Source organism: Artemia franciscana, chromosome 7 (assembly GCF_032884065.1).
Source record: "Artemia franciscana chromosome 7, ASM3288406v1, whole genome shotgun sequence".
Classification (NCBI taxonomy): Eukaryota; Metazoa; Arthropoda; class Branchiopoda; order Anostraca; family Artemiidae; genus Artemia; species Artemia franciscana.
This window is the reverse complement of record NC_088869.1, coordinates 25246254-25258555: the sequence shown is the minus strand read 5'-3', so window position 1 is coordinate 25258555 and position 12302 is coordinate 25246254. Positions and strand designations below refer to the sequence as shown.

General features: G+C 35.4%; 1 protein-coding gene across 8 annotated transcripts in view; it reads right to left on the bottom strand.

Annotated features, from left to right (window-relative positions):
* LOC136029063 (fasciclin-2-like) overlaps window positions 1–12302 on the bottom strand; it is a 196992-nt gene that overhangs the window by 76887 nt on the left and 107803 nt on the right. For 6 of the 8 annotated variants that reach the window (XM_065707095.1, XM_065707101.1, XM_065707098.1 and 3 more), the window contains exon 2: window positions 736–907. In XM_065707095.1, coding sequence (XP_065563167.1) covers window positions 736–907 — 172 coding nt within the window. Of the gene's footprint in view, window positions 1–735; window positions 908–5396; window positions 5518–12302 lie in introns of those variants that run through there. The other 2 variants (XM_065707097.1, XM_065707099.1) reach the window with 2 other exon arrangements.

Sequence of the window (12302 nt, the reverse complement as noted above, 5' to 3'; positions counted from 1 at the left end):
AAAATTCAGTAGTTAGAATATTATTAAATACTTCTTAAACAAACTTATCGAAAATTTTGACTAAAAATTCAAGTTTTGTCCAAAATTTTACTTACAATCCCATATTTTGATTCTTAAGTACAAATAAAAAAAAAGAAAAGGCGGGACGATACCAATCAATTTACAATTATTGATGTATGCGATTTGACAGCAAGAAATTGGATATTTACGGGGTCGGTAGCCCACGCCATACCTTGGTTAGACCAGGGTATAATATGAACAATGGTCAGAAATCAAACAATAAAGAAAATGGTTCAACTGAAAGTAAAGAGCAGCATTAAAACCAACAAAAATCCTTTTGTATGTGATGGGGGCTTCATCCTCCTCTTTACGTTATTGTGACTTAATGTCCCAATTCTTGAAGAGCGACTGCTGAAACACAAGGCTCATAGGGCTGGGAACAAAAAAAATCCTTAAAGCACTCTAAAAATGTACAGCGTAACAAGTGAGGGATTGAGGAGGTGGCGGCCCACCTAACACACGGAATAATTTTGTGTTCGTTTTAATTTTTAGTGTTGCTCCTTAATTTCAATTAAAAAACCTTCTTTTTTTATATACCATTAGTATGGTTGATTTCATTCTTTAAAAAGAAAGAAGAAATTGATACCTTACATTACGAGGAATCAACGAACTTTTTTTCAAAAGGTACGTATTGTATAGTTTTTGCAAGAAGACAATAATAACAACCTGAATTACCTGTCACCAACGCCGATTTCTAATCCTTCGGGGCTAATCCATTTAAGGTCGGTAATCAAAGTTGGATCAGGTACTTCCGCTTTACAAGTAAAAGCTAGGGGATTGCCAACTGCTGCCGTGTATTCAGGTTGCGCCGGTGTAATCACAAGTCGCGGCTCTTCCGCCAAAGTGACTACAAGGAGAGAAAGTTACTTTTTTACAATTGATTATGTATGGTCAGAATGTACTTGCCAGGGTTTTCATACCTAGTGATTTACCCCTATTTCTAGCGATTTTTTATGTTATCTAAACAAAAAATTACTAAATCAGCCCATAAATTCCTAGATTATTGAAGAAAATCACTAAATCAAGCGAAAATCATTAAAATCTAGTGCTTTTTGTTTTCACCGAGTGGCAACCCTGGTACTCACATTCAAAGGCTTAATGAATATGGGTTTGCCTGTAAACTCGGTTGAATAGACCCCCTGAAAAAAAATTAAGGCACTCTAATGATTAGCTTTTCCAAAAAATAAAAAAAAAATAAAAAAAATTCTGATTTGTAGGAACTTGCATGGACATCTACATCACCATTCTGTCAATAAGCTTGGTTAAAATTAGCAAAAAATAGAGCATGATTTAAAATTCCGGGAATGTCTCTTTTAACCATAAAATCCATTTTTTTTTTTTTTTTTTTTTTTTTTTTTTTTTTATAATACGTACAGCGAGTCTTACCGGTACCTAATTCAATTACACGAATGGCAAAACACACTTCAAATCCTTTAAGACTACGTCGACTAGCATCAATCCAGATATGTGACATGTTGTGCGTGTATCTGAACCATCGTGTAACTGAGCCCCTGTATAACCAAACCCCCATGTAACTGAAACCTCGTGTAACCAAACCACCGTGCAACCATTTTACAACTGAACCCTCGTGCAACTAAGCCACTGAACTCACTTTTTCAGTATTATAAAAATGTGAGGCAATATTATTGGGTAAAGCACAAGTTAGAATCTTCACATGTTCAACCTTGTTGGAGATGTTTGTTTCTTAAAGTCATGATATGAATGCCTGTTAAGATCATTCATAAAAAAGCTTCGTTTAATTTTTGCAATGAAAAAAGGATGATCCGATCTCACAAACCATTATATCAGATTTATTTCTCTTTTTTTCAGAAGAATCAGATCTCTCTGAACATATGTGTTAAAAATATTTGATCTTTCCAAATCTAGATAGCAAATTTTGATCAGATGTCTTTGAGGTGATTGTAGCTAAAAAGGGCTAGGGAGGGGGACTCACTACCAATAAAGGAAAAAAGTTTTTTGATTGTGTTTGGTATTTTTCTTTGACATTTCCCTAAGGTTTGCCTCAATACTCCATTTTTTTTTTATATAGGATCAAACATGCTCTGGGATTGTGAACCCTGGAGGCACAGTTATTTAACCTTTTAAATAAACTGGCCATATCAATATAGAAATCTGATGTATTTTGAAAAAAGAGGGTAGGGTAGAAACCCTCCAATCACTTTTAGCCCTTAAAAAGTTTACTGGAGCTTTTAATTTCAAGTCCGATGAGCACCCCACCTCCCAAGTTCATACACAATCTTTTCCATAAAAACCCTATTGTGTGAACAATGAGCAACTAGCTTAACTCATAGCCCTTGCCCCAAGAGCTGCTGGCGGGATTGTTTACCCCAGAGGCATGGTTATTTGACTTTCATACTATTTTGAACAAATAATTTTTTTTTTCTTAACTTTGATCGGATGCATTGGGGATGGGGGGGATGGCGCTTAAGAAGGAGAGGCTGATTGTCCTCTAATTACCTTTGGTTCTTCAAAATTAAACTTGAAATTTAAATTTCCAATCAGATGAGCCTTCTCCAAAGTTTGTACGACCATCCCTTCTATAAAACCTTAAATTTTAACTTGCAATAGCCTACAGCCCTTGCCCCAAGGACTGTGGGTTTTTTTTATTGTGTTTTATTATTCAAATGGAAATTGAAAGTTTTAGTGCCCTTTTTTCAAAGTCAAAAGTGATTGAAGGGCAGCCAACCCCCTCCCCTCCCTAGGTAAAACGCCCTCTGTGAAAAAAACTCCCCCTGGGAAATACCACCTGTCGGAAAATACCCCCCATGGAAAATACTTCCCAGTGAAAAATCTCCCCCTGTAAAATACCCCTCGCGGTTGGTTGGTCCCCAATCCCTTCCGACTTATAAAAAGACTAGCAGGGGGTTATAGAACAACTTCTGCCTCTTTCTTCCTCTTGCCTCTCCCTTAGAGCTAAATCTGCGTTTATCTGAAGCCTTAATGAGAGCTGAGATGTTTTTGGCATTAAAATGCACCCTTTGAGGTATCTCCCTTTATCTCCAGCTACCATCAGTTCAGCCAATCAGAGAACCCATTGCAGAAGTTTAAGTACCTTTTTAAAGTTTTGCAATTTGTTTGTTGCATACAGATATCATTTGTTGTTGGGAAACATACGGATATTTTTTTGCGTGGGAGTTTTTTGAAGGGGGAGGGTTTTGGAGGATTTTCCATGAGAAAAACATTTTTGCAAGACGAGGGAGGGTAAGAATTACACGTAAATTCCTTACTTTTTTTCCACTTGCCTTAGCACTTGTCAAGTAAAAAAAAATAATACAACTCCAATAAAATATTAAAATTTGAAAAATATTTTCAAATTTTCCGCGAGGGGGTATTTTTCAGGGGTGGGTTTTCCGTGGGAGAGAGGGGTAAACACATAGACCCTTGGACAGAGAGAGGGTGAAGGGAATCCCCATTAACAAACATAAAAAAGGAGAAACGAATCTGGCTTTAAGAATTTGTGACGTCCGGTTTTCGTTGTTTTTGTGACAACAAAACAGAGCTTATTTATTAATCATCTTGACAGTCAAATATATCATGACTTTAAAAAGCAAACAATTCAAACAAGGTTGAACATGTAAAGATTCTAAATTGTGTTTTACCCAATGTAAGTACGGTGGTTGAGTTATACAAGAGTTCAGTAATACGAGGGTATAGTTGCACGGTGGTCCAATTTCACGGGGGAGTCAGTTGCATGGGGGTTTGGTTAAGTGGGGTTGAATTGCACGAGGGCTCACTTAAATGGAGTTCAGTTGCACAAGGGCTCAGTTAAACGAGAATTTAGTTACACAAGGGTTCAGTTGGAAGGTGGTTCAGATTACACGGTGGTTCAGTTACGCTGGTTCAGTTGCTTGGGGTTCAGTTAAACGGTGGTTCAGTTGCAATGGAACCCTGTGACACACTACAGGACTTATTTCTGGATTGTGACCCACACAGTGTCCTTTACTTCATTAGAGCGCTTTGGTAGCATTACTCCAGTATAAAAAAAAAATTACCAACAATAATATTGCGTGAATAATATTTTTAATAAAAAAAAAATCCTTGGATTTAGTCAGCTTTATGCAAGATTTGATGGTAAAACACTAGGTTTTAATCAATTTCTGTGTTACAAATGTAACCCAACTTTAGTTTTTACCATCAAACTGACAAAGCTGACTGAATCCTATCAGGAAAAAAAAGGAATTTTGGACATCCGCCGGTGAGTGTTGACATTTACCAGATTCTGGTCTTTCACCGTAACATATATCGCCTACACTTCTTCTACCATTCATGGGCTGTTATTTTTTAAATTATTTTTCTGTGAAATGTCAATATTTTGGATTATTAAAATAACAAATTTTTGATGGATTTAAAGAGTTTGTCTAAGGCTTTTTATGAGCTGAATTCAAATCACCCGCGATTTCTGCATAATTTATCTAAAGTCTGTTTTGTTTAAGTTGTGTAAATCTGTTTTTCTGAAATACCGAGCATTCAACGGAAACTTGAAAAATAACACTAAGCAAAATTTTTTTGTGCTATAACAAAATGAAGTATACTTTGAGTTTAGTTTACGAGACTCTGATAGAAAAGTCTAAAAACACATAAAAACGCATAAAAAAAACAATAAAAACATGGCTGATCGATACTTGTACTTGGATCAGAACATATGCTATGTAACTCCCCCTGGCTACAGGATCAGACAGACGGTTGAATTCCACAGGTTAGGGTCTTGTGTTACGGGGAAACAATTTTGAGCCGTGAAGGGTCCCATATACGACGATATCTCCGGAACCCGCCAATCGACTCAAGGTCAGGTTTGACGGCGTTGTGCCCAGTTTGGGCTTGTGCTCCACGTTATTTCTTCCGATTAGGTGCTAGTTCGCAGCGTAGGCTTTGATTGTGGCTATGGATAAGTTCTGATTGAGTACTCTTGTTAAAGTAAAAAGCATATTAGAATACTATTTTCCTTCTTGGTATGTCGACATTCTCCAATTTTGGTCTTAAACGGCAACATATATTATTGGAATAAAAGAAATGTTTCAAGTTTGTGTGTCAGTGTATTCGAACAGTAGTTAAAGTCTGTAATTTTACAAATAATTTCTGAAACCACACTGGTCAAGCAGGACAAAACGAGAGAATATATGACAACGAAAAAAAAAACATATTAAATCACGACCACTGAAACAAAAGAAGAATAAGAAAATATAGACAAGATTCCACAGGACAATAATAAAAAAGACAAAGATTAATGACAAGAACTAAAACAAAAGTGGTTATATCTGAAGCAACGATGAAAAGGCAACGTTTTGAAGATTATAAAGAAAAATGAGAAAACCTACGCGCCATAGAAACAATCCACCGTAAAGTCACAAAAATCATTGTTTTCAAAATATTCCGAATTTACAACTCATTCCAGCTTTCACTAATACATACACTATAACAACATAGCGATACCCTACCTATCCAATAACTGAATGAGGAAAATAGAAAATACTCCGGGGAAAGAGTCAAGTCTAAATTTTCCAAGAGACTTGTACGTTTCAAGAGTCTACTTCCTTTCAATAGGACAATGAAACCTTTGACTAAGACATGAATAATGTTTTTTTAGAAAGCCATACTAGCCATCTATCTTTCCTAATAATAAATATCATCTGATAAATCTTGAAAGTTGGATACATGCTCATCGCGAGGGGATATCTTGAAATATTAGAGACAGTGGTGATTTTTTTTTATTATTATTTTTTTTTTAGCAGGTATTACGAAAAAAAAAATTGAAGGAAAAGGTATTAGTGCCTGAAATTCCGAACTGGTGAATAATTGAAGCTAGTTAGAGAAGATATGGAATAACTTCTCTATTGTCGATTAATAAAAACAGCTGACCTAGAAAGTATTATGACTCGACACTGAAATCGTCTATGCTTTTAAAGCAAGTCTTACGGAATTAAACAGCGGAGATTAAGCTTAGTCTTTGTTTTTTCTTGGGTAGCCATCTACTTTTTTTTTACTCCTACGTGAACATTCTCTTTTCTTATTTTTTTGGGGGGAAGGGGATGGTCCCGTGTTTTCAGCAAAACTCTAGCTGTTAGAAATATATATGTACCGAAAAATATCATGGGTAAAGTTAATTTGAGTTAGTGTTGTAGATATACCTTGCGTATAGTAAGCGTGTGATCTTTCTAGTGAACGGTGTAGGAGCTCTTGGTAAACTAAGTCTGAAGCCAAAAAAAAAAAAGCTAGAACAATAGGAAGTGAACCAAGAGGCTTCTTGGCAATCGAGAAATTGCTGAAGAAAATTGGGGGCAAATTAGAAGGCGAAGGCAGAAACGTCCAAACATTCCCGACCAGTCCCCTTTGTGGGTTCCCAAACCGTTCCAGTCTATCATTCGCAGAGTCCGCAATCATTCGCTTACATGAGAACCGGGTATAGCTAAGTTAACCCCCCCCCCCAAAAAAAAAATGGGCTATTCTTGAACCTATCTTGGCCAGAGAAAACTTGAGTGAGGAACATATGCTGAGGGTGAAATAAATGACGCGGAAGTAAGCCATGAAGAGATAGGTCGCCACGGTCAAGCTCTAGATGAAGATTTAGAAAAAGGTACTGGGATAAAACTCACGGTGCTGTCCGTGTCCAAGGCCGCCATCAAGAGAGGGACTCGAGCTCTCCACTTATGAGACTACCCCGTGAGACGTTGAAAAATCTTGCGCGCGCCCAATAGCCATTAGACGGTAAACCAGATGGCGATGGCTAAGGATAAATGTAGAGAAGGGATCCCCTACAAGGCCTTTCCCAAATCCAAGCTTATAAGTAACTTTATCGCGAGTAGGAATCCTAATGGGCGATCAGTAACCAAGGTTAAGATAAAAAAAAAATATAACTGATTTTGACAGGAAATTTTATGTTAAAATATTAAAAATTAGGGATGAAAGACCCCATTTGTGGAGTCAATGAATGCAAAGTAACAATGAATTCTGGTCAACATTCACGAACTTTGAGAGCTCGGTTAAAGAAAGTTTCCGCTCTCACCCAAAACATAAAGAGCTAAAATCGGGGTAAAAAAGAGCTTAAATCGGTATCAAACTTGGCAAAACCATCAATACCAATTCCATACTAAAATGAATCAATGATATGATCAACAGGGGTTAAATACATCCGACGACTCAAAACGTCTGATACACGGTCAGTCAAAGAAACTACAGCGGGAATTGGAAATCTTGGAAAGAACCTCTCCCGAGTAGGGAGGACTGAGTCTCACATGGGCCAAGACTACGAGATGACCGCCGTCAAAACAAGAAGGTATCTGCTGGAACAATGACCAGCCACGATAAGTCACTGGCCTGACATATTCTAAGTATTGAAGCCAAACTTGAAGATACAGTAAGGTCGGACGGGGGAGGGGGGGTACGACAGCAACAAAAGTACATGGTAAGAGTGCGGAGGCCAATTCCATCAACGACCCCCAAATAAGCATAGCGGTTTTTGAGGTGTGAAACATACGGGGCTTTTGAGGCCTGAGGTTCAATCCCTTTTTATGGGTGCCTTCCGAGACTAAATTATTTGATTAATCGGCAACCCTGCATTATTCAGAACACACTCGAGAAGCAAAGTTAAGTCAATCCTAATGAAATATACCAAAATATGATGAAAATATAATATTTTAGTTTATGTAATAATATAATTTGGGCTATATATTTGCACAATAGAGGGGTGTGAGGGTAAAGTAACCTAATTTAACCTAACCTTACCCCGCCCCTAATGTGCAAACCTATAGCCCAAATTATACAAGTCCAATGCATTCTGTCACCCGTTATTTGTCTTTGTGGCTATGAAACCGGTTTTCATAGATCGTACACTAAGCAAACTTCTCGTATGTGTTCTAAATAACAAGAGTACCGATTAATCTGTCAGTGTGGCATAAGATTTTTATCCTCTAACTGTGTATATATTATGCCAAATATGATACTTTAATCAGATCCGGGTTTTAACTCTTTAAAGAAAACTCACAAGCAAAATTTGCTTCTCTCTTATTTTTTCTTTTTTTTTTCTTTTTTAACCGAGTTAGTCTAGGATTGGTTAGAGTCAATCTTTTGCACAGTGATCTGATAATAAAATGCTTTTTGGCTACTATTTAAATTAAATAAAAAAAAACTAATTTCTTTTAGCTGAAACTAAGGAGCGACAGTAGAACTTAAAACGAACAGAAATTACTCCGTATATGAAATGGGTTGTCCCCTCCTCAACGCCTCGCTCATTACGTTAAAGTTTTTAATTGTTTTAAAAAGTAGAATTGTGGCAAAGAGTCAAACTTTAGCGTAAAGAGCGAGGGATTGCGGAGGGGGCAACCCATTTCATATAAGGAGTAATTTCGGTTCGTTTTAAGTTTTAATGTCGCTCCTTACTTTCAGCTAAAAAAATTAGTTTTTTTTATTTAATTTCTGAACGTTTTTGAATTAATGCATGTTTGGTTTTGGCTCTCCGCACATAAATTATTAAAACAAAATTTGCATATTAATTCTTTTTTTGGCTAAATGGCTTTCTCTTAGTTTTGATCAGACGATTTTGAGAAATAAGGGGTGGAGAAGGAGGCCTAGTTGCCCTCAAATTTTTCGGTTACTTAAAAAGGCAACTAGAACTTTTAATTTTTAACAAACGTTTTTATTAGTAAAAAATATACGTAACTTAAGAATTAACTTACGTAACAAACTTTCATAATCTTATATTTTATTATGTATACGAGGGGGTTTGTACCCTCGTTAATACCTCGCTCTTTACACTAAATCGTAAGTTTTGTCCCAATTCTTTAAGAATGACCCCTGAATCATAAAGGTCGTAGAATAAATAGTTGAAATTACTAAAAATACTTTAGCATAAAGAGCGAGGTATATATCTCCTCCTAAATACCTCGCTCTTTATGCTAAAGTATTTTTAGAACCCCTCATATGCGTAATAATCTCTGTTCGTTTTAAGTTTAAATGCTACTCCTTCCTTTCATTTGAAAAAACGTTTTTATGTTTATTTTTTATTGTTTTCTTATAGTAATGCTAGAAAATCCTGCGCCCTTTTCATTGAATTTTTTCTTCCCCCATGATAGATTCCTCCAAGGAAAGATCCTCCAACATAGCCCCCTCCCCTCAGCCCCATCCCCAAACAAAATAAAATCCCCCTGAAAACGTCTGTACACTTCCCAATAACCATTACTATATGTAAACACTGGTCAAAGTTTGTAACTTGCAGCCCCTCCCCCAGGGATTGTGGGGGAGTAAGTTATCCCCAAAGACATAGTTATTATGGCTTTCGACTATGTTGAACAAAATGGCAATCTCAAAATTTTAATCCGTTGACTTTGGGAAAAAATTTGGGACTTAAAAAGGGCACTAGAACTTTTCATTTCCGTTAGAATGAGCCCTCTTGCAACATTCTAGGACCACTTGGTCGATACGATGACCCCTGGGAAAAAGAAAAAAAAAGAAAAAAAAAACAAACAAATAAACACGCACCCGTGATTTGTCGTCTGGCAAAAAATACAAAATTCCACATTTTTGTAGATAGGAGTTTGAAACTTCTACAATAGGGTTCTCTGATACGCTGAATCTGATGGTGTCATTTTTGTTGACATTTTACGACTTTTAGGGGGTGTTTCCCCCTATTTTCTTAAATAAGGCAAATTTTCTCAGGCTCCTAGCTTTTGATGCGTAAGACTAAACTTGATGAAACTTATATATTTAAAATCAGCATTAAAATGCGATTCTTTTGATGTAGCTATTGATATCAAAATTTATTTTTTTAGAGTTTTGGTTACTATTGAGCCGGGTCGCTCCTTACTACAGTTCGTTACCACGAACTGTTTGATAGCACATGTATCTTGCCTCATAATTACAGGTCATGAAACCTTTGAGGATATTTATTTTTCTGCTTAATTATAGAAAAGAAAACCTTATATTATCTTGTTTTGTACCGGAGATTCCCCGAAATAATGAATTTCACCAAAATAATTTATTCGTGCTTTCGTTCCTTGTAAGAAGGGCTATAAATTGAACTTTGGATATCGTAAACAAAGCATAATCTGATATCAGACAATAATTTCACAGGTACAATAACCCCGACATCTGTTTGAACCACTGACAACACTGGCGGATCCAGAGGGCGGGGGACCCTGCCCCCCCCCAAGATTTTTTCTGGTGCCCAGTCCCTGTTTTTTCTTTCATTTTTTACTCTTTCTTTTTGATAAATTTGTCAATTTGGTCAATTATTGGCACCTTTGTCACATTGCCCCCCCCCCAGGTTTTGCTCATCGGTACCCTTGTCACACTGGGACTCCCCCAAAATTTTGTTTTAGATCCACTGACAATACACTACAAAAACTGAAAATAATTTCCCAATTATTTTACCATCCCGTTAAAATGTGTGTACTGTAACGTAACACATCATGTACATCCGATTTAATATGCCTATGGTATCAGCACATGCTTCCTGATTAACTTTCAATTTTAAAATAAATTTACCTATAAATCGTTCTTCAATTATTGAATATTCACCCACTATTTCCAAATACCCTGTCACGATTCAGTACTCCCTCAAACCCCAGGTTCAAAGCAAGCTCTACCATAACCTCTGTTTCGTAACTCTTTCATTAACCCTTTCACAACCTCCTTAACTTTTCTCCTTTTTTCTCATAGGATATATTGATCCTTTGCTATTAAGGCCTTTTTGTTATTAATCATAGCTATATTTCTAACTTTCCTCCCCATAACACCATTTACTACTGCCCAAATTATGTTCCAAAATTTATCCATTCGCCTTCTAAATTTTAACTTTTCCCTAACTTTTATTTCTTTTTTTCTCAAAGGATCTATTGATCTTTTGCTATTAAGGCTTTTTTGTTATTAATCCTAGCTATATTTCTAGCTTTCCTCCCCATAGCACCATTTACTACTGTCCAAATTATGTTCCTAAAATTTATCCAAATTTTAAAAGTTCAAACCAACCAATTTCATATCAAACTGATGTAACTTTTCTTTTACATTTTCATCTAGAGGTTCATCAACAACGTCATAAACACCTGGTAAGCAGTTATCTTCCTAAACTTACCTTTAAATCAACCCGAGAAGCTACTAGCGGTCATTGGTTTTAACTACTAAATTGTAACTTCTAGCTCTGTGGTTCCCAACCAAATTTGGGCCATACTCCACCAAGGCATTTCTAAAATCCTGACGACCCCTCCTGATATCAAAATTTTTTATTCGAGCTTTTACGAGTATTCACCTGAAGGAACCTTAAAAGGCCATTAAATTGGTTTATTTTTTTTAATGTCATTCTCTAGGCATATTTTATACTAATGAAGAATATCGTTATATATATATATATATATATATATATATATATATATATATATATATATATATATATATCTATATATATAAAAATAAGTTGTCTGTGGATGGATGGATGGATGGATGTGTCAGGTGACGTCACCTGAAAAAACTGGATTAGGTGACGTCAAAACTGAAAAAACTAAAAAAAGGCAAAAACTACAAAAAAAACTAAAAACTAATAAAAAAAATAAAAAAGCTAAAAAACTAAAAAAACTATAAAGGTAAAAACCAATAAAAAACTAAAAAAAAAACTGAAAAAACTAAAAAAAGGCAAAAACTACAAAAAAAAACTAAAAACTAATAAAAAAAGTAAAAAAGCTAAAAAACTAAAAAAACTAAAAAAACTAAAAAAAGGTAAAAAACTAAAAAAAATAAAAAATAAAAAAAAACTAAAAAAAAGGAAAAAACTGAAAAATAAGCTAAAATAAAGGTAAAAACCAATAAAAAACTAAAAAAAAAGGAAAAAACTAATAAATGACGACACTCAAAGAGAAAGCGACCAGGACAAAAGGAATGTTCGATTAGCAATCAACAAAGCACCGGGACACAGGGAGTATAAATGACGACCAGGACATAAGTAAAAAAAAAAAACTATCTATATATATAAAAATAAGTTGTCTGTGGATCTGTGGATCGTGGATCAGGTGACGTCACCTGAAAAAACTGGATCAGGTGACGTCAAAAATGAAAAAACTAAAAAAAGGCAAAAACTACAAAAAAAACTAAAAACTAATAAAAAAAATAAAAAAGCTAAAAAACTAAAAAAACTAAAAAAGGCAAAAACTACAAAAAAAACTAAAAACTAATAAAAAAGCTAAAAAACTAAAAAAACTAAAAAAAAGGCAAAAACTACAAAAAAACTAAAAACTAATAAA